Genomic DNA, 26,153 nt, shown 5'->3' with positions numbered 1-26,153 from the left:
TCCAGCATATATTACATATGCTTTCTTGTTTTTGTGCGCCGAAGAGTACATATACAGGCTTCACGCCCTTCAGATGGCCATTTTTTTTTTCTTCCAAATTAGTAAGTTTGTGCAAAAGGACACGTGCTAATAGTCATTTGCATGCATGCGTTGAGGCTGTGATGTGAAAGTTAATTCCTTTGGTAAATGTTTCCTAGATCTCATGTGATATGATACCTTCAATTCCAAAACGTAGTGCATGCCGAGTCTTTTATTTAGAATGTTGACAGTGAAATTCGAAATCATGCCCAGTAGTGCAGTCCTAGCTAGTGGCTTTCTTAGTTAATAAAGTGCTTTGCCATATCCAGGAGTATATGCACATATATAATTGAACTTGAAATATGATTAAGTCACTTCTCAGCTAATAGAAAGGTGGTGAATAAGGAATAACCGTATTAAGAAAATCTGATGAGTGCATGAGGAACGTCAATTGATCAGAATGCATTAAGAAGCAATGAAGGATTGGAGTACAGAAACATAAAATACCAGAGAAACTCTAGCTAGCTCTTTCTATATACATATATGTATTATGAATATATAACGTTATTGCCACAAAACATTACAACAACAACAACAAAAAAACTCGTTTCCACCTGATTAAGACATTTATTGTGAACCAGATTCTGAAGTTTCTCTTACATTTTGCATTGCGCATCATTACATAGGTAATTAAAATTAAAATCAGATAAAAATAAACCATCATGAAAAAAAATACAAAATTATCATTACAGTAAGATCTTTAGCTAATCAAATACTACATGAAATAAAAGTCATACAAAACATGCATTAACCATACTCTAATATTAAATTATACCATATATATTGTTAAATTCCAGAATAGAGAGTAGACTAACGGATTGAAAACCTTTTAAGGCACTCTTAATTCCATTTAGATCCTGCCCATATTGCTGCGCAGCAAACCTAAAAAATAGTGTTTTCCTTCTGATCAGCTTAATATCTGTTCAACTGATGTAAAGTCCAAATCAATCCAATCCTTATATAGCAAATTTTTTGGGCACAATTCGAAATTAATAGAAAAAAATCGATTATCATGTGACACCCATTATATAGCTTATCAATGACACGAGTTTTTAATTAGTAATACGAGGAGCATATATAGCAGAAGGTATATACAGGAGAGACATGGGAAGGCTTTGAATCAAATTGAAATAAAAACTCAAGCCTCTCAAATTTTGAAATTAATGCAACGCTGTGGAGTTGAGGTGTTAATCTGAAAGCTGTAGAGAAGTCATTTTCAAAAATAAAATAACAAGGAAGATATTATTTTCATTTTTTTAAGAATATATGAAGAAATACATTTGTGATGATCATATATAGGAGTCCATGTCATAATATCTTTGTTGATCTATATCCTACTACCACTTCATTTATTGTGCAATTTGGTTAAAACTACATTTACATTTTCTTAGTTTGTGTACGTATTGGTATTTGAGTATTCTTTTTCTCTCATCTATATACTATATATCCTACTACCACTTCATCAATTCAGTCACTGATGTGCATATGATGACTTGGAAATACTGTAGATACAATAATCCTTTGAGTGAAAGGATGAGGTCAGAGACTATATCTTTGCATATATATGTTTTTCACAGGCACAATATATGCAGAGTCTTCGTTTCAGCAGCTATGGAATTTTGGCAAAAATTGGGTTGGCTCATGATCCATGGATTCGTTTCTTAAATTAAATTAAAACATTAAATTTCATCGAAGCTAGCAAAATGTTTTCATCTAGCTGCTTTATATATATATATACCCGTGAATCTGTTCACATGGAGAACATTAATATTAGTTAGTTTATGTTCTATAATTATATATCAATTTTATATGCTTGCATCTTTACTGATGAACTCCATGAAAGGTAGAAAGAGGATAATTTGCAAAGAGAAATATCATCAATGGGTAGTAAATAAGTACGTGATTAGCAATGTATAAAATAATTATGAATCTCAACGAATTATCATCAATTATGAAATTTGGTTGGTCCTAGTCTTACAATGTTACATGACATTTAAGAATTTCAACGAATTTTCTTTTTAATAGTGCAATCTTTAAAAACTTAAAAATGAGTCCTACAATTGTCTCAATTAGATCTTAATTAAGAATTGTTTATATTGCAAAAGTTCTTATATATAAGAATCATCACGTTAATTATTTCGATGATAAAACTAAATAAAAATTGATTCTTAAGCTTAAGAACCTCGTCAACAACTCTTGTTAGGGATGCCCTCAAATTCTTTAGTTAATTTAATAGCTTCAACCAACTCCTTTGTCATCGTAAAGTAGACCTAAAGCATCATCACAAAGAATCATGAAACCAAGGTAGGGTAAATTGTCCTATATTAACTTACGTGGGGTTTTCGACACACATGCTTCCCTTTTCACTTTGCCTAATCAAATAAAAGACAACATATATATCCACGATGTTCATCAGCGATCGTCTGAAATGAATTTGTGCTAAAGAATATCCACGATGCTTCCCGAGCAAGGATATGTATATATATATATCCATAATTAATATACCTTTTAATTTCATATTGTGTGTGCATAATATTATAATCATCATAATCAGATAATTGGTGAAGGATTATATCGTGATAACATCACGGTGGTGGTTGTGAGAGTGTTATACTGTCATTGTCATTGATGATGGTGACGAAAACTAACAACCTTTGAGTCACCAGTTTAAAAGGTTAAATTGGATTGAAGGTAAATAAAATTCATTTGAAAATATAATGTAATGATAAATTGGTTTTTGTAAGATAACAAAAATATAAATTTAATTTTTGAATATGTAAAAAGTGTAATAAAGTAGTCCTAGGATTAAATTTATAAGATGATTTTTATTATTAAATTATAATATTTAAGAATTAATTTAATAATAAATTATATTTTTTAAGATTAATTTAACATTTAAATTATAAAATTTAAAAATTAATTTATCATTAAATTATGTGTCATACTAATTTGTGACGAACTAAATTTAAATCTTTTATAATCCCAATTTATCAACGTCATCACGAACAATCAATTTTTCATGCACCTACGGAGAATAAGGATAACTGGATAAGCCCTTCCACATGGCCCACGAACGAAATAAACGGAGAAGAACACCATTATACTTGGTAAAATAACATTACTAGTAGGAAAATTAGTTAATAGCAATAGATTTATCTAAAATTTATATGTTTTTTAAAATTAAGCATTAAAGAAACATGCTGTTATTTTTTAAAAAAATATTTGTATTTGTTTTAATTCCTTTAATCTTTCTCATTATTAATATGTTTATTGCTTTATTTTTTATTGGTTATGTACTTAGAGAGTCAAATTAAAGTATTTTTTTTTTCAAATGCTCTTCATATAAGACGAAGGTAAAGAGTTCAAGACATGAATGTATTTCATTTAATATTTATTGAATTTGAAAAATACATTCATGAAAAGATATTTTTGTAAAAAAAATTTAATTGTAAATTTTATCACTTAAGTTTTTTTTTTTGCAAATTTTATTGCCTAAACTTTTAATTTTTGTACATTTTATCACCGTTCACAAAAGATAGATGATTTTGATTATTGATATCTATTGTAATTATCATCGATGTTGAAAAAGACTTTTTTACATGGAAATAACTACAACCAATGTAAAAAGTTATTTTTTTTACATTAATTATAACTATAATTGATATACAAAAATCTAGAAAAATATATTTTTATATTGTTTTGTTACCAACATGATGGTAAAATCATAAAAGAAGAAAATTTGGATGGTAAAATTTGTGAAATGTTGAAAGTTGGGTGGTAAAATTCATAGAAAAAAAACTTTAGTGTAAAATTCATGAAAAAGAAACTTTAGAGGTAAAATTTATGAAAAATAAAAATTAAGAGGTTAAATTTGCAAAACAATGAAAATTTGGTGATAAAATTTGCAATTAAACCAAAAACAATAATGCATGAGACGATATGAGTTTGTTGAGAAAGACCTGGATTCGATTTTCATAAAATACACTCTTAAAGAAGAATGATGAACTTTAAGTACTATGATTAGATCTTAGATTGATAATTATTCTCATAGCCAACTCCTAAAGAATCGAAGTTTATAAGATACCCTTGATATTCCACTGGGATCAAGACTCTAATTACCATCTTTAAATTTTTTATTTATTAAAATTACCTAACAAAACTTCAAATTTGGTTATTACAAGAATGAGGGGAAGGAGTTATTAACTTATTATATTTAATGTATTAATTTAAAAACGTGAAATTATCATCCTTATTCATTGGAATAATAAGAGTATTTCCAACAGGGAATTTTACTATTTTTTCTTCATTAGAACAAATTTATGTGACATGAAGAGTTTCTTAAAATGAGATTTGTATCTTCTTCAAAAAACTGTAAGAAATTATTTCTTAACAATAAAAAATAATATTTAACTTACATATAACAACATCGTGGTATCATAATTAAGTGCAAATAAAAAATATATAAAAGTGTAAATTTCTTAAAATTTTCTAGAGTTTCTTGTCATTTAAGCAAAATTATGTATGAATTTTTTATACTGATATGACAATGTGTGACCACAAAAAATATTATGAGAATCACAAAAATTAGTTTAAGAAACCACTTAAAAAAATTCTTATAGGAGATGTTCTAAGGCATGTATAAACTTCAAATTATATTTTATCAATTAATTTAATGTATTAAATAGGTATGTTTAATGTATTAATTTAATGCATTAAATAATTATATTTAATGATAAACATTTAATGATTATTTTTAGAGAAACATTTAATGAATTATTAAATATTTAAAACTATTAAGAAGAAATAATCAATTACAAATTTAATTTTCAAACATAAATAATTAAAATTTGAGATAAAAATAGCACAGATAATTTTAAATTAGAAGAAAAATATTAAATAAAAGAAAAATAAATTAAAGACAATTAGTGAGTTGAGTTGTATTTCAAAAAAAATAAAAAAAAAATGATTTTGTGTGGGACCAGGGCGATGCGAAGTACTACTATATATTAAGGAACATTGCCTGAAGTTCTGAGAAATGTTATTTGGTTCATGTAAGATGATGTTATAAAGTAATGTTTGGTGTGAGAGTGAAGAGAAAATATTCTTTTCATTTCTTCCCTGCCTCCCTCATTTTTATTTTACAGTATTTGTTTTCTGAAGTGCATTAGTAATGGAAGAATGGAGAGGATAATGAAAGTGATTGGCGAATTCGCCTCTTGCATTCCCAAATCGTCAGTCTCTCTCACTCACTCCAATTTGCAGCGACTCAGAGGACATTTCTTGTCTCATTAAAGTATTCTTATTTTCAATCTTTTTTTTTAAAGGTTCCCTTTGTTTTGTGTCATATTCTCCTCTTCTATTCTATATGTTTGCACCCTTCTTTTCTGTTTTTCTCTCAACCACTTTTATTTTGTGATCTTATGAGTACTGACAAATGAAGTCTATTATTTGATGGGTTAGGTGTGCAAAAGCAAAAGAATGCAGCATCAGCTGGAGCAAAATTGTTTTGCTTTCCTGGCCCTTCTCTTATACAGATACAGGTCAAAATTTTCCTCTTCTCCATTTCTTTCATTGCTAAAATTTTAAAGAAATAAATGAAATGAACATGCATGATACACAGATATCACTTATTTTTTCAAAATTATATGATCTTTTTCTTTTTCCCTCTTGTAGTGTTGTTAACCATTCGATTTACTACTCTTTAATTTGGCCACATCATAATTAAACCCAATTAGCTAGGACACATGCATATGTTATCATTTTCCTCTTCATATTTGGACTGTTTGATCATGGATCCTCTTATCAAACAAACATTTACACCTTAATTGTAAATTTGAGGGTCTGTGAATTGTCTAATTGAAAATGATAATAATAATTTTTAGAGGACACACTTCATAAACAAATATGTTCTTGAACGAAAAACATATTAAATCAAGTTATTTTTTACACGTTGGATTTGTGTCCACATACTTAGCATAAAATTTAACAATCAAAACTATTTCTTTTTTAAAAATAAAGTTATTTTTCATTCCTTTTGTGCTTATTTGTATCATAAAATCATAAGGGATGGTAAAAGAATAAACCCAAAAATATAAGAAATGATTGTAATTGATATTTTGCATTGGTTATCGTATAAATAGGCATAAAAAAGAAAATAAGTTTAAGAAATGATTTCATCTATAAAAAATGATTTCATCTTTAAATTACATGTTAAGTATACTTCCAAAGCATCTTGAAAATAACAAGAGTTTCATTTAATAGGTTCCTTGTTTATCATGAGTTCACTTTCAATTAATTCTTCTTACAACTAAAAAATTGTTCATTTTAATTATTTTGAGTTTTCTATCATACAAATAAGCATAAAAGAATGAAACATTTTTAAAGAAATGTTTCAAGACGGTCTCTAGTTTACTTATATGCAAGGAATTGTTAATATATACTTCCACCTTTATTTTTTTTTTAGTATGAATGCATTAATAACCTATATCATAATATTTGGACAAAAAAACCCAACGAGTCTCTTTGTTTTAGTATTTTTAATTTATGGATATTATAATAATTTACTATTCAATTAAAAAAATCCTCTTTCTTCTCTCATTTCACACCAATATTATTTTTTTAAATTCTCTGTCTTCCCTCATTTCAAACTACTAGTATTTAATTTTTTAAACTCTCCGTCCTTTCTCTTCTCTCACCATTAAATATTTTTTTATTAACAGTTTATATTAAACATAAACATAAACTAAGATTTGTCTGCATATGATAATCTGAGGAAATATTTTTTATTAATAATTTATCAAATGCAAGTTGTTAAAAAATAGAAAAAATTGTTAACAAAAACAAATTAGTTCATGTTTAGTATAGAATGTTTATATTAAATATGAACACGAAGATTGTTAGTTAAAAATCATATTTAATTTAAATAATAATTTGTAAATTAACATTTTATACAAAACATAAACTACTTTTTAGCGATTCTTATTTGACAAGCTATTAATAAAAATAATTTCTAAAGATTATCAATTGTAAACAATTATCTTAGTTTATCTTTAATATAAATTGTTAATAAAAAATATTTAATGCTGAGAGATGAGAAAGGAGTGAGAGTTTAAAAAAATTAAATACTAATTTGAAAGGAGTGAGGAGAGAGAATTTAAAAAATTAGTGTTGGTGTGATGAGAAAAAAGAGATAAATTTGTTTTTTTTTTTTATAAATTGAACTGTAAATGACTATAATTATTTTTGAATTAAACGTACTACAAAAAAAGGAACTCGTTGATTTTTTGTCCAAAATATTATAATGTATTGCTAATGCACTCATTAAAACAAAAAATTAATGCAAAGGAATTTATTAATTTTCTTAATTGTTTTGTGTTTTGGGAAAGATGCAACGTACGGTAAAAGAATGAATGACTGTTTGTTTTGAATTTTTATCATTTAAATTAGCATAAAAAGAATAAAACAAATTTATGAAACAATTTTATTTTGTTCTAAAGTATGTGAGAAATAATATAAATTTCATTGAATAGGTTTCTCGTTCAAGAGACAACCTTAATTTACTTTCTTCTTTCAGCTGTTTTAACACGAGAGACACGTAGACCCAAGTCCGCATGTGTCCCATCTGAAAAATATTCTGAAACTAGTGAACGATCGACCCAAGTCACTCAACCTAGCTGGTATGCATCACAATTACAATGATCACCTTCAGAGTTCAGACCAACATAGAAAAGATTAAATCATAAAGTGTATATATATATATATGGCTGTTATAAGGGAAGGATTATTGCTGGTCCCCTTTGTGTTGGGGTCACGACAGCAACTTCTATGTGTCAACTTTTATTTGGGCATTATTCAAATGTTATGCGAGTGAATTAATTTTTATATATAGCACCTTTGGCATTAATATTATATGATATATATCACTCTTTTTTGCATCACATTCAGATAAATGCATGTTAATTTGGATCTATGTTGAAATACCACAGAGTTACGTTCCTCATAGAGAATGCTATTAACGTTATTCCATAGAGAATTTTGATGTTTGGTTGCTTTCAAACTAAAAGCGATTTTTCCTTGAAATTCCCAAGGTTGGTTACAAAGTTAAGTCTAATACGAAACTAATCAGCTTAGTTTATTCAAACTAAGAACTCTGGATATTAGTGGGGGCACCTTTTGTCCAGAAAATTGGAAGATTAAGACAAAAGAAAATGAAGTAGTTGTAAGATAGAGAAAAATTGCAAATAACAGACAAAGATATGACATGGAGTCCTTTTTTTTGTTTGACAGGGACATGGAGATGGAGTCCTATGATCACGAGTGTATGTATTTCTTTATATATTCTTTAAAAAAATGAATATGTCATGCTTTGCATATATATACTGTATTTTCAGATTAACATTTCAACTCTAGTTTTCAGATTATAGCATCTCAAGTCTCAAAAACTATAGTTGACCAGTTATATATACTTTCTTTATTGTTGGATTAATTTCAAAATTTGTGAGGTTTCACTTGAGTTTTCAACTTTGGTTCAAAGCGTTCCGGGGCTCTCATGTCCCTTCTGCTATGTTTCTGGTATTATTAATTAAAAACTCGTTTTAGTGTTACGATAACCAATAATAATAGCCATCACACGATTCTTTTCTCTTAATTTCGAATTGGGCCCAAACAAGTTTACATATAGGGGTTGATTTGAACGAACTGATAATCAGAGATAAGAAGAAAAACACTTAATTTATTTTTAGTTTTGCTGCTGCAATATTAATATTAATTGCGCAGGATCCAAATGGAATATTAGGATTTAGGAGTGTCTTAAAAACGTGTCAATCCGTTAATTAGTCTTTATACTGTTTTGGACGATTTGGTATAATTTGATATTTGATTTTTTTAATCGGTTATATATATATATATATATATTAAAAATGCTAATGCATATATTGGAGTATTGGCTAATGCATGTTTTATGACTGTTATTGCATGTAGTATTTCACTAGATAAAGACGATTATGCTGTAATAATAGTATTTAGTATTTTAGTTATGAAATGATGAGCCAAAAATTGTAAAATATATATGTAAGGGAGACTTTCAGAATCTGGTTCATAATATAAATGTCTTTCTATATATGCAGGAAAAACCATAAAACGAGCTAGTGTTGTTTTCTTGCGTGAACTTAGAACGAGCTAGTGTGATGTTATTGTGACAATGACGTTAATTATATTCGTATATGTAGTATATATATAGAAAGAGAATTTCTCTGGTATTTTATGCTTTTGTACTCCAATCTTCATAATCATTGTATCACAATTTATGGCACTGTGATCTCATGCAGTCATCAGATTATCGATCTTTATACGGTTATTCCTCATTCATGTATACTTTTCTATTAACTGAGAAGTAACTTATCAAGTTCAATTATGCGCATATATTCCTGGATATAGCTAAGCACTTAAGAAAGCCATACTAGGATTTCACTAGTGGTGAGTGGTTGAGTATATATATGCCTGATTTCGAATTTCACTGCGAACATTGTGAAAAAAAGAAGGCTAAGCCCCAATAGTAAAATTCAGAAGTATATTAATCGGTGATGGATATGATTACAAGATTTCTTCCCTAGAGCAATGTTTTGGAATTGATCGAAGATCTCACTTCACGTACATGACCTTAGAAACATTTACCAAAGGAAATAACTTTTACATCATGCATATCCTAAACGCATGCATGCATATATATGATTAATTATACATGTGTTTGTACAGCCCATGAGTCCTTTTGCTCGAATTTAAACACACACACACACATTACAAATTTGAAACAAAAACATTGCCATCTGAAGCGCTTGAAGCCTGAATTGTAACCCTCGGTACACAAAAACAGGAAATTAAGCTTTCTACATATACATTCTAGATGTTGGGGGAAAATTAAACCAGACAACGTTGTTTAAACTTCAATTTGAGATACTTAATAATGAAGGTGACGACATCAATTATACTTAATCCTTCGCTTCTATATCAGAACTTTGTCCATGTTGCATACGCATAAGCCACTTTAGTTTTTTGGAGAAAGTTGGAGACTTAATTACCACTATATATAAACCAGACTGGATGCAAATCTTGCTACAACTGAACCGAATCTTGCTAAATTTGCTCTAGTCTACTATGTTTTTTTATGTTATCGGTATATATATATTTGTCTAATGGTCGCGTTTTTAACTTTGTTCCATCCTTTTTATCTTTAGATGTTATGGCTGATGCTCAGTCTATTGTATTTACTCGTGGTTATCAATAAATTTTTCTTCCTGATCGTCCACCAGAAATATATATATATATATATATATATATATATATATATATATATATAATTGTTGATATGAAACTAATAAAGCATTTGAAATTCCAAATTATATATTATATTCTGCTTTAGTAAAGCAACTAAATTCAGTATTCTCCAGCATACTGTTTAGGAAGCTGTAAGCCTCCCAATATGGAAATAAAACCACCATAGTCCATATAGCCCATGGGATAGGATAATTTATAGCAATGTAGGTATCACTTGACTTGCGTCTTTTCCATAGAGGTAAATCTGAGACTCTTGTTGATTTGATTGTACTTTCTCCTGGTTGTGTTCGCTTACAGATACTCTCTAGCACTTGCCATGTATCTTTGCATATTAAGCAAAGTATTTGCACAGTTGCACTACCTTGAAATTGGCTTTGGCCCTGAGTTATATATTATTATATATTAACTAATTAATATACCAAAAACACCAAAACAGCTCTATATAGAGGGATTGTAAAATTTACACAGACCAAGATAAATTACTTTAACCAACTTACATATAATATATATCTTTCCCTAAGCCATCTATATCCCAATTTTAGTTGAATCTGTGGCATAAGAATAGATGTGATGAGTGCAATTGTAGTTTAGGACAAGCAAGTTTACGAGGACACCCTGTTTTGGAGTTATTAAAGAGGCTTCCGCATGACACCAAAACTTTGTTGGAATTTTTTATTTAAATAATTAATATCGACTAATATTATAAGATAATTATATTAATTATTTATTATTAACATATTTTATGTAATCAAAAATTAAATGAGTTTATTAGATAATTAAATAAAATGATATCAATTTAAATGAACAGATCTTAGAATTAGGTCATGAGGTGAGAATCATGTTAGATTAAAAAATAAAGAGATTCTGATGGAGAAAAAATCATATACATAATTTCTCTTCTCCTTGAAAGATTCATTGAGAAATAAATAAAGAAATTCTGATGGAGAAAAAATCATAATATCATTAGTGATCATAATAAATAGACACAATTTTTACAAGAAATGTTAAAGAACATTTAAATAAAAACCTAACTACATATTCAAGTATTTTATCTAATGATTTATAATCAATGTTGTAGATTTTAAGATTTTTTTATGAATTATCCTAAAAGATAAATTTGTGAATTTTTAACTTCCTCATCAAACATAAAGATCAAAATATTCCAATGTATGAATAGCATCAGGGGCAAACACAATTAAAATTAACGAAAATAACCCTCCCTTAATTACACTATTAGACGATAGCAATAGTTAAATGAAGTCAACAAAAACAAAACCGACCCAAACGAAAGAGATCTATAAAAATAAAAAAACCAACACAACACTACCAAGAGACCATTCTACAAACCTCGTTTCTTCTCAGTCAGTTCCTCTAAGTCTTCCTCACTCATGCTTCGCTTACTTTCTCTTTCTTCAACTTCTCTTTCTTCTTTTCAAACACAGAAATCGTGTTTCTCGTTTCGCCATACCCATTTCGTCGCAACCCAAACCCTACCCGTATCTCCCTCGCCACTTCTATGACCCTTTTCTCTTCCTCTGAAGCTTCGAGGTTTAGCTGACTCTGCGGTTTGTTTCGTTCAAAACTCACCAAGAGTTTCATCTTTTGCTCCCTTTTCTTCTTTTTTCTGCTGATAAATTGAGCATCTTTTGCGTACCCACATGCAGATTTTGTGGTTGTGAATCTCTGATTTTGTTTTTATATATCCTAGGGTATTGCACGTGGTGATTTTATGGAGTTTTCTTTTCTGCATCTTATGTTTAGCGTTACTGTGGTTATAGGCAAAAACTGGGGTTGCGGGGTTTTATGTTTTTAGAGAGATTAGTTTGAGATACACTTTCAAAGTTGCAATCTTCGTGTTGAATGATGTCTCAGCAGCAAAACCTATCTTCCGTTTCGCAATCTCTGCTACAACAAACAATTTCTGGAGCTGATGTTAAACCCTTCTCAATAAGGTATTAATGTGCTTGAAAAAGTTGCCATAATATGCATTTCAATTTATGAATGAGGTTTTATTTATTTATTTTCTTTAATATTATGACATTATTGCATGTTCTATTTTTTAGATTCATCCATTGAATTGTAATATCTTTAGCTTGTAAGGTGTGAAGCACATGTTGATTGCAGGTTATTTATAATCTTTCCTACACAACTTAATCTTATAGTTATATTCTCTGTTCAACAACTCTTTTTCTTATTTATTAGTGGAAGGAATTTGAACTCACCATGTCTTTCTCCCTCCTTTTTTCTTCAACCACCAAGTCAACCTTATAACTTAAAACTTGAGTTATTTATTTTGATTAGTGATAGATTACAAGTCATGTTGCAGACAGTGTGTTCTTGCTTCTCGTCACACAAATATCCTTCAAAGCTGGCCATTTCACGAGAAGCACTTGCAACTGTGTCTTAACCAAGGTCTCAAGGAGGTGTTGCCACCATTTGGACGCCAAACTTCACCTGCTGAATCACTCCAAGGTTGTTCCAACTTCTTGATGCATTTTCGAAATGTTAATGATGATAAAGAACCAGATTTTTGCAAAGCTGAAGAAGTGCCACAAAATATTAAAAATGAGTACTGTGACTACAAAGTCACCAACCAACCTTCATCACATGAAGAGGGAAATCAGCAGCACAAGTGCGGCATTTCAAGTTCAAGTAATGTTCATAAGAGCAATCCAGTAGTACTATTGCCACCATCGAAGGCAGTGAAAGATAAACGCAGAAGGCGTAGAGGGAGATGCAAGAAACGCTCCATTGTGGATATTTTAGCCGAAGCGCGGCACAGTACTTTAGAGGAGATCCATAGGATGAACAAGTTTTATTATGATGCAACTGTGATTGAAGGATGTCAGCAAACTGTGGCTTATGAAAATATTTCCAAGTCTGAGCTAGCCGGTGAGGATGGAAGTGAAGATCGTGGTATGCCTAATAATGTTCATATGGCACCAAATGGGCCATTCCTTCTTAAGTTCAAGCTCAATGGATGTAGTGTAAATAGGAATTTCAGAACATAAAATGATTCCGTTCAATTTTATTCTATCTTGTTATTTTTCATTCTATAATTTTTTTCTTAAACTTTCAGATAGAAGCATAAAGGATGGATATACGTATATACATATATCTCCCTGCTGTGTGTGTCCTTGCATGCTTCTATTCCAGCCATCAATATTCATATTATGCTTAATTTAGGAGAGAAAATTCTTACCTTGCTACTCAACTCCAAATTCTCTCTTGATTAATTATATATTAATCTATTTATATCTGTGGGAAAATAGGTGCACCTGCGAACATATTTACAACAGCATTGAATTAGAAACAAACCTAGAAGTGGAAATATGGCATCATATTAAAAATTGGAGATGTAACGAAAGCTGGTAAATCTAATGCTTTATATTATGAGATCTTATGTTAGATGTGACATGGTGTACAAAGTACTTTTTGCCATGAGATTCAATATTTTTTTTTTCATATGATGACCTCTTGTGTTTTTCTGTAATAAGTTTCTAATTTTTTTTTATTATATTGAGCTGATATGTTTTTTATGGATTTTATTAAAATGTGGATTGTGAATGTTTTACTTATTAAATACTTATATTTATTTAAAAGTATAATATTGTTATCATTAGTCACACGAATATTATGTGTTTAAAAAAATAATTATTTTATATATGTACATATATAATTATACCCACAATGGTCTAATGGTAGAGTCTGAGTAGTTTAATTTGCACAATGATCCTAACTTTTTTGTAACTATTATACACAATAAAAAAACATTATATAATTATTGTAATTAAAAAATAAGAAGTGTTTAAAAAAGGGATGGGGGGTTGTGTCATATTATATCCCATTTGGCCCACAGCTCATAAAAAGTTTGATTGGACTAGAAAATTCAACTAAAAATATGGTAGCTAATTGGGATAGTCTGAAGTGAGAATATATATAATTGACAAATTTTCTGCCTTATAGCGTTAGTGAAATTTGAATCTAGAATTGCATCTAAACTGTTCAAATTTTTCACCACCATGCAATTGACAAATAATAAGTATGTTGAGTATTTTGTTCTATGGATATTTTTAAATTGAGTAAAATTTTAAAAATATATTTAAACTATAAAATATGCATAAATATTCTAAATAGATAAATAAATATATATATTTAAGAAGAATAGAATAAATTATAAAAAAATTAATGTAAGAACACAAAAAATTAAAATTTGACATAAAAATAGTATACAGAATTTAAAATTAATCAGAGAAAAAACTATCAACATGCATAAAAAGAAAATTAATTAAGTACAATTAATAATATAATAAAAGTGTTTTCGTCAAAGAGTGAGAATTCAAACATGTAATATATAAGAGTTGGTTATATTTAACATTAAATAGACAATTCAAATTTATAAAATAAAAAATATTTAAAATTATAAATCTAAATATACAATTAACTTAATTTTAAAATGAAAAAAAAAAACACTTGTTATTTTCTAAAAAAAATATAAATTAAGTGACTTTCGGATGAATTTGTGAATGACTTTAAATTTAAAATTAAAATTAAATTTTAAAATATTTTATTTCATGTATAAATTATTAACTATAATTTTTGTATGTCTATATGTATTATGCTAAAAAAAAGAGACTGTACAGATTTAACAAATAGTTTTTTTTTTGTAACTAATTAAATTTTTTGCAACATTTAATTAGATCTACTTTCGGTCGTATTTATTTTTTTGTGAATAGTCCTAAAGAATTATATATTAAAAAAAAGAGTGAAATAAGTATAATTCACAAATTACATCTTAACAAAAAGTAATTATAAATTTGTAAAAAAAAAAAACAATTATCAATACATTTTCCATCCCAATAAAATTTGTCTGAAATCCTGAGTCAACACATGATGGTTGGTTGATGTAATGTGATGTTTTGTGTGTCAGTGGGTGTGAATTTTATTGGTGGATTCGCATTCGCCTCTGGAATTCCCAAATCATCAGTTTCAGCGACCATGGCTTCCAACTCCGTCCGAGTTGCCGCCGCTCAGATGACATCCATCAGCGACCTCGCTGCCAATTTGGCCACTTGCTCTCGTCTCATCAAAGTATTCTTCTTTTCAATCTTTTCTTTTCTGGGTATGTCTTATGTTCTTCTCTTCTAGTATTCTGTTTTGTACTGTTTATCAAAGGAAGCAGCATCAGCTGGAGCCAAATTGCTTTGCTTTCCGGAGGCCTTTTCTTACGTGGGTACTAAGGATGGCGACAGTGTTCGTGTTGCTGAACCATTGGATGGACCAATTATGAGCCACTACTGCTCTTTGGCCAGGTTCTAATCATTTCACCGTTTTCTTCTGATTTTGTTCTCTCCTCTCGCATAAACAATATTTATTTTGCATTTTTACATGCTCTATTGCACTACTGCAGAGAATCCAGCATTTGGTTGTCACTTGGAGGCTTCCAAGAAAAAGGATCCGATCCTCAACGCTTGTCTAATACTCATGTTATCGTAGATGACACCGGAAAAATTATAAGCTCTTATAGTAAGATACACCTGTAAGTAAGATCACTAACTTATAATCCTAACAATTATTAATATTGTAGTAAATGATTGTTTATCAAATCCTTTTGGTATGGTCCTCCTGAATTGAGATTTTACTGCTTTTTTGTTTGTTTGTTGTGTTATTATGGATGTATAAACAATTGATATTTTATTCATTTTATATTATTTCAAGGTTTGATGTAGATGTTCCGGGTGGAAGGGTATACAAAGAAAGTAGTTTTACAGAATCAGGTTGGATATTTACTCTCTATGTAGTGTTAAGACTAGATGAACCTTTAGTCTTGCTTTAGTCCTCAGTGTAACTTCCTTTCTAGAAAATCTGAGGGAAAAGGGGAGGAGGAGTGTTTGAAAGAGAAGATAAGCACACTTGGATATGATATGAACCATGAAGGATGGTGTTTTCATGTGAAATTCTTCTGTTTTGGTGATGTTTTCAGGCAAGGATATTGTTGCAGTAGACAGTCCTGTTGGGCGTTTGGGCCTCAGTGTTTGCTATGATTTGAGATTTCCAGAGATGTACCAATTGCTGCGTTTCCAACATGAAGCACAGGTAATAAGTGGAAATATTACTTTCCTGCTTAAATCGGTTGTTTGTCTACAATCTAAATTTTCTTATGTTTTACAACATTCAGGTACTACTGGTGCCTGCAGCATTCACAACAGTAACAGGTGAAGCACACTGGGAGATTCTTCTTCGTGCCCGTGCAATTGAGACTCAATGCTATGTAAGAATTCATTTTTGCATCTAATAATACTGCCCTCCCCCTTCTTCTCCCATGCTTCCACCATCCCCGGCTGAATGTGCTTAAAGTATAATCATTGGATTCAACATATTAATATCCTTCAAAAGTATGTCTTCTGGTGTATTCATGCTAATTAGTTATAGTTTCTAGAATTATGGCTTTGTTTTTTGTTTTAATGTGTTTGAAATTATTAGAACAAGTTACTAAGATAACTATCCTAGGAAATGTGTTTCAAGTTTCAACAAGTTACTAAGATAATTATCAGGTCATTGCTGCTGCGCAAGCTGGCAAACATAATGATAAAAGAGAAAGCTATGGTGACACATTAATTATCGATCCATGGGGGACAATTGTAGGTCGATTACCAGGTAAGAAACTTGATACTTCCTCATGTTCATTGAATTAATTCATTGAAATTGGAAGTTCACTAACCATAATTCATTCAATTTCTTCCTAGTTTTCTTCTTTCTTATTGATTTTGTAGTTAAGTTTAGAGACCCTTCACTACTTAAAGGATTTATGCCCAACTGTTCTCAGAGAAACTTATCATTTATAACTCATTGCAAACATGTGAGAAAAGCAGGGGGCAAATGGGAATTTCTGTAGTTTCCTAAATTATAGTATTTGGAATTTATGGATTTGATCGTATGTATGACAGTCAAAATAGTTTTCTTTCATGCCCACAAAATATGAATGGATGTATGAGCTGTGGTTTCAAATTATTTACCCAAGGGAGTCACCAAGTTAGTGTTATAGGAGAAGACATATTTTTTCTTGAATTTTCTTTGATAGAAGATTTTTTTTGTGGTGCTTTCATTGTCCTTCTTGGAAGTTTTAGCTGCTATGAGTTTGTTATGCATTAAAATTTCTGTTTTATACCACCATACAAATTAATCTATTCTTTTTGGTTCAGACAATGTATTGTTTGCTGTAGTTTTTATATTGCTATTTTTCTTTTGATTAAAACCACAATTTACTGAATTCCATGGTTGGTTTTATTTGTCTTTTTCAGATCGTTTGTCTACAGGCATTGTAGTAGCTGATATTGATTTATCATTTGTTGATTCAGTTAGGGAGAAAATGCCAATTGCTAAGGTAAGTTTGTAACCTCTATCTATAGCCTTGGCACTTGTACATTCAATCAGAGATATGAATCAAGCAATGCTAACAATGCATTATTCAACACTTTTTATTATTGCATAAATTTCACATAAGTCTCGCTAAAAAAATCTGTCTTCTTAGTGACACCTAAGTGAAATTCACATCATAATAAACAATGCATTGGAAAAATGTGGTTAACACTTCTCTTGTTTTTATTGGAGCCGTACGGCTTTTGTAAGTGCTATTTCCTTACTCATACATTTGTTTCTTTGGTTTCAGCAAAGGAAACCAATTGGCTTCTGGAAAGCTGCATCTCTATAGGTCTTAATTGGACCAGTCAAGAAGCGGTAGCTTATTTAAATATGGGATTTCTTTGTACCAAAAGAAAAATGAGACTTCCATATTAGATTCCCTTTAGGATGGTATCTATAATTATGAATTTCAGTCTTCATGGCAATAAGAACTGTCTTATCTTCTACTCATGTGTGCATGCTCCATGTTCTGTGTGCTGCAAGTTCCACAGAATCAAGTATTATTTTCTACAAGTTGAGGTTAGATTCATTGCATCCTAGTTTCCTTTTTGTGCATAGCCTATCGGTGTTTAATCTTGATGAAGGGAATTATTCTATACTAAATTTTTTACGCTTGGAAATTTGTCAAATTATAGGTTAATAAAAAATAAAAGGAGCAAAAATTAACTTAACAAGTGGTTTGCTTTTAGAATCCTAAATTGATAAGCACCCAAGCAATGGGGGGAGAACCAAGCCACTTAGTGCTCCGCCAAGCATCTCATACTACTCAGTGGGACTTAGGCATAATACCCTTGAGAGTTGATGCCTCAACAGTTGACACTCTACAATACTTCACTAAGCCTTTTTGGTTGTTGATGTACGAGTTATGTGAGAAAAAGAATAAGTAGTTAGTTCAAAATGAAGAAGCAAAGAATGAAGGGAAAATTGCACAAGAAATTTAATTGTTTTCCTTCTTTTCCCTTGAGGAAAAGGGAAGTCAACTGGAAATAAGAGAATACATGATTTTTTTTCTTCGTTTATCAAATATAGTATAATTCATATTATTGACCTATAAAGTATCTTTTGGTAGAAATTGCAAGTTTAAAGGATACATTCCTTCTTAAGTATAAAGGATTCATATTATTTAATGTAACTGTATACCTATAAATTATCTGAAAATTGTTTTAAGTTTGCTTGAAAAATTGATAACTTTTATTCCTTTTTTTATAAAGATGGATATAATAATTTATTTTAAAAAATTGTTTAGATGGATATGATTCATAATGATTATTCTTTTATGTCAATAAAAAGTTGTTATTAAAATATTGTTGATATTATCTAATTTTTTATCAATTATTATTAGTTCTTAATTTTATTACCTAAAGTCCTAAGATGCAAATAACAAAATTTTATTAAATAATAATTTATTAGTATGAGTTTGCTTTGATCGTTGATCGTTGATCGTGTCAAATTAAAAGTTTGATCACGTAATATATCACATAAATATCATATAATGTGAGATTGCAATTCGTGATTGCTATTTCAATCACTTTTTCTGTGCATCCAGACAATTGTTACCTCATGTAGTGTAAAATTACAATTTGCTATTTTAATTTTTATATGTTAACAAATTATATGTTTCTATAATTAGATGTATATTTAATATATGAAATTTTATCATTTTATTATGTATATTTTCAAAAGTTTTATGCGATTTTTTTAATAATTTGAATACGTGTATTTTGATATAATATTTATATTGTCAGCATACATTTTTTTTAAAATGTATATTAATTTTTTCTTAGCTTGCAAGTTTTCTATGTATTCATATTTTTATATACTTTAAAAAAATCACAAATTTGAAAATTCATAAAAAAAAAAGTCATGTGATAACATATCACATTGGACAACAAAGTTGCACCAACTTTAGTTCAACAACTAAAGTAGTAATCATCAATTAAGAATTATAAAATTGATTTAATGATTAAAAATGAGAATTTGAGAGTTGAAGAAGAAAGAGGCCTTGAGCTTGAATCAATACTAGCATTCTTACAAAACAAAAACTAATTAATAATTAATTGTAACTTTGTATTGTATGACACTCATATGTCATGTCACTTGATCAAACTTTTTTTGATTTGACCCCATCTACGGTAAAAATCAGTTAACAGACTAATGTCGGTAAAAACTTTTAAAAAAGGCCCAATTAAAAGGGACCCAAATGGGTCAATTAACCGATTTCCTTATGCCGATTAGCTTGAACTTTCAAGTTTCAACGCTGGTTACTGTGGTTAGTTTACTGCTGCTGGGACTGCTATTTCACAGTTCCACAGGGACACTTGTTGACCGGCTAAACAATCTATTTTCATATGTGCACCATCAGTAGTATCATTATTTCTTTTGCCATAAAGACAAGAACATTGATTCCTCGAGCAATGGGGGAAAATGCAACTTTGTATTCTTTAACTTGTTTGTCCGATCTTACACTTCACATATGTAAAGAAAAACGCTGTGAAATAGATTATAAAAGAAGAGCAACAATTAAAAAGAAAACTCATTCACAGATGTAGGTAAACTATGAACAATGAAATAGGCCTACAAGAAAACAAGCTATTAAAGCAATTTTGTACTGAAAAAATCATGCGCAGGACTCCCAAGGAGATCATCATAGGATCTTTTGGCAAGGGAGTCTTGCAATATGGATATTTGACCTTCCTTCTCGAGGTTGTTTTCTTCAAGTGTCTCTATCTTCTTCTTCAATACATTGACCTCTGCATTCAACAGCATATTCTGCTCGCTATATTGCTTCACTTGCTCCCACATATAATCTCTCTCCTCTGTCACTTTGGGCAGTTTTCCCCTCATGATTGTCAATTCCCTGTTAGACTCTTGCAGATCATTTTGAAGGCAGTTTCTACTCTCATCTTTCTTCAACATCTGAAAATATTTTTTCCAGGGGATTGGTCAAGAGGCTTAAGTAATAGCAATTGAAAAAACTACCAAGCTACTTACCACAAGACAGCCAATAACAGCATAGTACCACCATGTATAAGCATCCATTAGATGAATTCAATAAATAAATTTCAATACTATGGAAACTTTACTGACCTGAAGTTCATGGTCCTTCAACTTGTGGGTTACACTTGAAAGGTTATCTAACGCATTTTGCACCTCAGATCTAAGTATGTCGTTTCCTCTTACTGCTGTAGCAAGTTCAGCTTCCATCTGCTCAACTTGGAGCTCTTTAGAGTACAGCTTCTCTCTTAATAAACTTGTCACCAAACATTCTGCTTTAAGTTCAGTTCTTAAAATATCCTATACAAGTAACAACATGATCCATATGAATTTCAATAAACAAATTATGAAAAACAGGTTTAAAATAAATAAACAAATAGATGATAGTAGAATAGAGGATTTACAAAATGTGCTCCCCTAAAACTACCATTGAAGAAACTCACCTCGGATGATTGATCATTCAGTGTAGCTAATTTACCAGCGTCTATAATCTCTGATTGAAATTTAGAAGTCAATGGATTTGACTTATCTTTCAACAAAGAAGACATCAACTGCAAACTCCTTGTTAAACCCTCAGTGCCACTTTTGAGTCCCTGAATTTTAGTTTCAGATTCAACAATAAATTGCCCATCTAAACCATTTCCAATCACTTCTCGATCCAGCTGAACATTTTGACGAAGGTGGCTTCCTTTTCGTTTAACAAATTCCAGTAACTTTGAACACAAGTATGTGCTTTCATTTAGCATTGTTAGTCCTTGATTCTGAAGGCAGTAGATGCGGGCCCATAGTTCTTTATCTAGTCTATAAGTAGCAGCAACACTTTCTTTTCCATCACCTTTCAACCGGTTCAAGAGTATTATATTCTCATGGCGAAGAGAATCTGCCTGAAACCTGCAAGACTCTAACTCCTTTCTCAAGGCTAGTTCTACACCCGTTAATCTCATTTGCTCCATTCGCATTTTTGCAATGTGCTTGTCAACATTCTCCATGTGATGGTTTGCAATGTGCTTGTCAACACTCTCCATGGGATGGTTCTTATGAAGCTCCTCGCTAAACCCATCTTGTAATCCGGTTATTGACTTCTCTTGCTCACTGCAAGTTCTTAATAATCTGGTTAGGGACTTGTGTAACTCCTTGCACTCCTCCTCCTTCTCTTCAAAATTTCTAAGGAAACAGTCCCTATTTTCTTCTGCTATCTTATATTTCTCTTGTAGTTCCAAGAGATTTTGCTGCAAATCCAAAATCTCCTTTTTCATTATCTCTGTCTTATCAGTCAATCCCTTGAGTTGTTGATCAGTATATGCCATCACACTTTTGCTTTCCATTTCCCTCTCACTAAAAGAGGAGACTTCCCTTTGAAGTGATACATTCTGCTCTGCAAGCTCTCTTACTCGTTCACGAAGCCTTTGCTCTTCTAACTGGTACTTCTCAAGCTTAAATGACCAGTCACTTGACCTCCTGTCCAATTCCTTCTCCAATGCTGACTGCATCTCATTCTTCTCTTTTTCTAGTCTCTGAGTCCGAAACTCCAGTTCTGTCTTTACACGGCTAAGTTCATCCCTGGCAGAGACTCTGTCGGCAATTTGAGACCTTAGATGGGTTGAAACTTCCAGAGCCAAGCTTATTTTTTCCTCTAGTAGATGTCTGATTGTCCGAATCAGTGCTGACACATCATAACCATCATCAGGAAAAAAGCTATCTCGTTCCAGTTTCTTTGAGAGAAGAATAGCCCTCTCCTCAGCCTCCTTTGATCTTCTAATTAGTTCTGCATCCGCATCCTCTTCAGGTTCATCACAGCTTAAACCCTCAAAATTGACATCCATGCCATGATAGCCATTTGTCATTCTATAGGGTTCATCCGACAAATCATTTTTTGCCTGAGCATCATCAAAATCAGAGTCATAGTGTCCATTCACAGATCTAGAATAGATATCTTCAATGGTGATTGGATTATCGATGTTAACATTCTTTGAACATGGCTTCGGGAGATCACAAGACTGAGAAAGTCTCTCAATCACATTCTTCGCAAGACTCCTCGGAGACTCTGGTCCAAACCCATTTTCTGTCCAATCTCGGGATGAGAAACGAAGGCGGGTAGCTTTAGCTTCTCTAAATGAATGAGTCCTTGGTTTATCTTTGACTCCATGAGTTGGTGAATTAGGTGCTGTGAGCTGTACTTTTGGAGGACGCTTCACACCATAATTCCCATGTCTACTATTACTTCTTTGTGAATTGTTCTTGGGTCTACTTTCCTCTGGATGCTGCTCTCCATCAATGTAACGATCCACAATCTTACTAGAAATGTTGCTTGAACAAGTGGAAGAAGAGTTCCCTGATGACTCATGATGAGATCTTGAAGAACTAGAAGACCCAGGTCTCTCGTATCTGTGTGAATTTTGGACAGAAGACACTGCAACTTGTGCTGGCTTGTCTCGCTTTGGTTTCTCATAGTTGGGAGCCTGAGAACTGATATTTACACGCAGAAAGTTCAACCAAAATAAATATGTGTAAAACATAACTAAATTATACCACGTGGAATGAATTTCAGTTCAGTCAATGGACTCACCGAGATGAATGCCCAACTTGTTGATATGGATCACTGACAATGCTACTTGAAGGAGACCTGGTTGGATCTCTGAACTGGTAGGCAGATGATGACAATGACCTGCTCCTTCTAAGATCTGGACCAGCAGAAGAACTCTGGGTATCAGAAACATGCTTTCGAGATTTTGAGAAGAAGCCCTTGGGGCTCTGGAAGTAATCCTCAGTTTTACCGTAAGCCTGATTATTATTCACTCCAATGTCTGAAAAACTATCCCAGGCCGTTTGCTTATTTGTTGATTTTGGCGGAGCTGCATCGTTGTTACTTCCACTGCTAGATGCAGAAGATTTGAAAAAGAAGAATTTCTTCATGCGTTACCACAAGCTCATAAAACGAGTCAGCTTTTTTGGAGAATTCAAGGGCCAAGGCTGATGACAACCAAATGCAGAAAAGCAAAACATGAAAACAGGCAAAACAAGATTATACAAACCAGTGTTGCAAACCCACCATCAATTGGAAAAAGAAAATAAAAACAGAAGGGAGAAAGAAGATCACACTAAGGAGTAGCAGAAACACACGTGAGACCAACGAGAAGCATCGATTAACAGCGTTCACTTTTTAAAAATAAGAATTAAAGAAAGAATATCAAAACACAGAGAGCAGGCATTAATTTAATATATTGGAAAGAATCCATCCAACCAACAATAACCAAGCTCATGAAGTGAACAAAAAGACCACATTATCCCCCACCCCGCCCTTATCCGTTACATCTAAAACTCTGTTTCTTGGATGATGATAAACATGCTCTGGTTATTGATTAATTCCATCAGCACCAGCAAACAATTACAACAGCAGAAACCATGAGAAAGAAAACGAATTGTGGCAGACCTAGACCCTAAAATCATCCAAGTTTCTTATAATTTATGAACAGAAAAAAGGGGAAGCAAAAGAATGATGTACAAAACTAAAATTACATAACCCTATGTGTGAACCTGAAATGGAGGGGACAGGTTTACGCTTTCTTGAGGCGTGAGTGAAGGGAAGAAAAAGAAAGTTCAGCTTTTGGGATTCTAATTGTCCTTTTTCAAACAAACGGAACAAAAAGAAAATGTGAGAGAGAATGACTCACAAGCCAAATCGGAAATGCACAAGTTTAAAAAATAAAACAATAAATGAATAATTAAAGAGGAAGCGAAGGGGCTTTGACTGCAAATAGTAACCGAAAATCAATTATGCTTTCAAAAAATGGAATTCAAATGAATGATTAGTCCAAAACGAACAATCGGCCAAAAAGCAAAGCAGCAAGGGCACACTGTGCTAATGAATATTATGAATACGGAAAGGGTAAAAGGGTCATCCAATTAAATTCAAAAGCGTGGTGCCGCGCGGAATATGATCGAGTCGCAGGAGCGGGGCGTTCTTTTGTTTTGTTACCACTACGTTTCAACTGGGCCCCACGTATCAATATCATTATTAAAACTATCCTCTGCATTACAACCATAACCAAATTAAAACTATCCTGCCACCCTACATGTAGGTTATTACAAATTATTTTACTTCTAATTCTAAATTTAATATTTAATTAAAGCTAGTAAAAGTTGGATCAATTAGTAATAAGGAATATATTCATATTCTATAAGGATGTGGATTTGATTTTCATAATGGATATCAGAATCTTGTTAGTAAATAATTTTTTGACAAATACTAACTAGTATTATGAGGAAATTGGTTAAGAAATTTTAAGTATAAATATTTTTATTAAGAGGCAGAAAATTATGTTATTTATGATATTTTTTACGGTTTCACAAAATTTACACGATTATTATTATTTTTTTAATTTTTTAATCAATATCTTAAGAATATTGATTAACAAAACTCTCATAATCTTTTAAGTATCTCAGTGTATAATCATGTGCCTTTTAACTCTTGATGTAATTGGTTTTGAGAAAATAATAAGAAGATGTTTGTTTCATAGAATCTTGATGGATTCTTCTAAATATGAAAACAATAATATATATTTTCATGAATGATACAATTTTTTAAAGTATTATTGGGTATTATTAAACAAACATGTGAGAAAGATACACATGTGACTTTATATATTGTTTCATGAATGATACACATGTGACTTTATTTTTTATTTATATTATTTTAAAAATATTCCCAAAAATACTAAAATGTAATCAAACATATTTTAAAAAAACATGCGAGAATGATATTCTAATGTTATAATATTGAGAATAACATTTCTTTGAAATAAATGGACCTGATAATGATTTTTTTAAAATTAATTAGAGTTTTTAATAAGAATGTAATGGCTATGTAATATCAGTACAACTTTTTTGTTAATAATAGTTTAATGGGTATTTAATGTAGTAAGTTTTTTTAAGTTAATTTTTTATACACTATTAATGTGAAGATTTTTATACCGTTAACTCTTTTAAAATTACCGTAAATATATATTTCATAGTAATTATTATAAATAAAAAAATAATTTCCAATTATATAACAATACATAATAAAATTGTAATGTAAATTGTATTCTAATTAGATCCAAAAGTGGTTATTTCTTAAAATTATTGATTTATAAATAAGTATTATAATATGTTTTTAAAATTTAAATATGTTTTAATCCTTTAAATTTAGAATTATCTTTTTTAGTTTCTCAAATTAAAATTTACATTTTTTTTAGTTACTAAAAATTCATAACATTCTCTTAAACTCTTTTTAGTTTCTTTTGCGGTAAAGAATCATCACAAAATTTACATTCAAATTGTCAAATATC

At 30.6% G+C, this 26,153-nt stretch overlaps 3 protein-coding genes and 1 long non-coding RNA gene across 6 annotated transcripts; 3 read left to right on the top strand and 1 right to left on the bottom strand.

Moving 5' to 3' along the window:
- Window positions 1-5,132: 5,132 nt before the first annotated feature.
- On the top strand, window positions 5,133-8,015 carry LOC114370835. The gene is made up of 3 exons (XR_003657935.1): window positions 5,133-5,371; window positions 5,539-5,618; window positions 7,652-8,015. It is a non-coding gene; the product is annotated as an uncharacterized LOC114370835 (long non-coding RNA).
- Window positions 8,016-11,738: 3,723 nt separating this feature from the next.
- LOC114370996 lies at window positions 11,739-13,546 on the top strand. The gene is made up of 2 exons (XM_028328399.1): window positions 11,739-12,362; window positions 12,737-13,546. Exons 1-2 carry the CDS (start codon window positions 12,271-12,273, stop codon window positions 13,419-13,421), a joined length of 777 nt encoding a protein of 258 aa, XP_028184200.1. The 5' UTR covers window positions 11,739-12,270; the 3' UTR covers window positions 13,422-13,546.
- A 1,751-nt stretch (window positions 13,547-15,297) lies between these two features.
- On the top strand, window positions 15,298-18,364 carry LOC114369718 (nitrilase-like protein 2). The gene is made up of 9 exons (XM_028326967.1): window positions 15,298-15,501; window positions 15,586-15,722; window positions 15,821-15,949; window positions 16,129-16,187; window positions 16,394-16,506; window positions 16,589-16,681; window positions 16,965-17,067; window positions 17,712-17,794; window positions 18,080-18,364. The coding sequence occupies exons 1-9, from the start codon at window positions 15,325-15,327 to the stop codon at window positions 18,119-18,121; spliced, it is 936 nt and encodes a 311-aa protein (XP_028182768.1). The 5' UTR covers window positions 15,298-15,324; the 3' UTR covers window positions 18,122-18,364.
- Window positions 18,365-20,231: 1,867 nt separating this feature from the next.
- LOC114372412 (myosin-15-like) lies at window positions 20,232-24,620 on the bottom strand. Of its 3 annotated transcripts, XM_028329948.1 has the most exons (6): window positions 24,361-24,620; window positions 23,601-23,796; window positions 23,393-23,507; window positions 21,270-23,292; window positions 20,920-21,126; window positions 20,232-20,748 (listed from the first exon to the last, which is right to left on the bottom strand). In XM_028329948.1, exons 2-6 carry the CDS (start codon window positions 23,737-23,739, stop codon window positions 20,425-20,427), a joined length of 2,808 nt encoding a protein of 935 aa, XP_028185749.1. In that variant the 5' UTR covers window positions 23,740-23,796; window positions 24,361-24,620; the 3' UTR covers window positions 20,232-20,424. The 3 variants fall into 3 exon arrangements, with proteins under 3 accessions (XP_028185749.1, XP_028185747.1, XP_028185748.1); XM_028329946.1 differs by having other exon boundaries at window positions 23,393-23,796; XM_028329947.1 differs by lacking the exon at window positions 24,361-24,620 and adding an exon at window positions 23,924-24,353 and having other exon boundaries at window positions 23,393-23,796.
- Window positions 24,621-26,153: the final 1,533 nt, after the last annotated feature.

The sequence above is a fragment of the Glycine soja genome, chromosome 10, assembly GCF_004193775.1.
Source record: "Glycine soja cultivar W05 chromosome 10, ASM419377v2, whole genome shotgun sequence".
Taxonomy (NCBI): domain Eukaryota; kingdom Viridiplantae; phylum Streptophyta; class Magnoliopsida; order Fabales; family Fabaceae; genus Glycine; species Glycine soja.
This window is presented reverse-complemented; position numbering and strand designations above follow the sequence as displayed.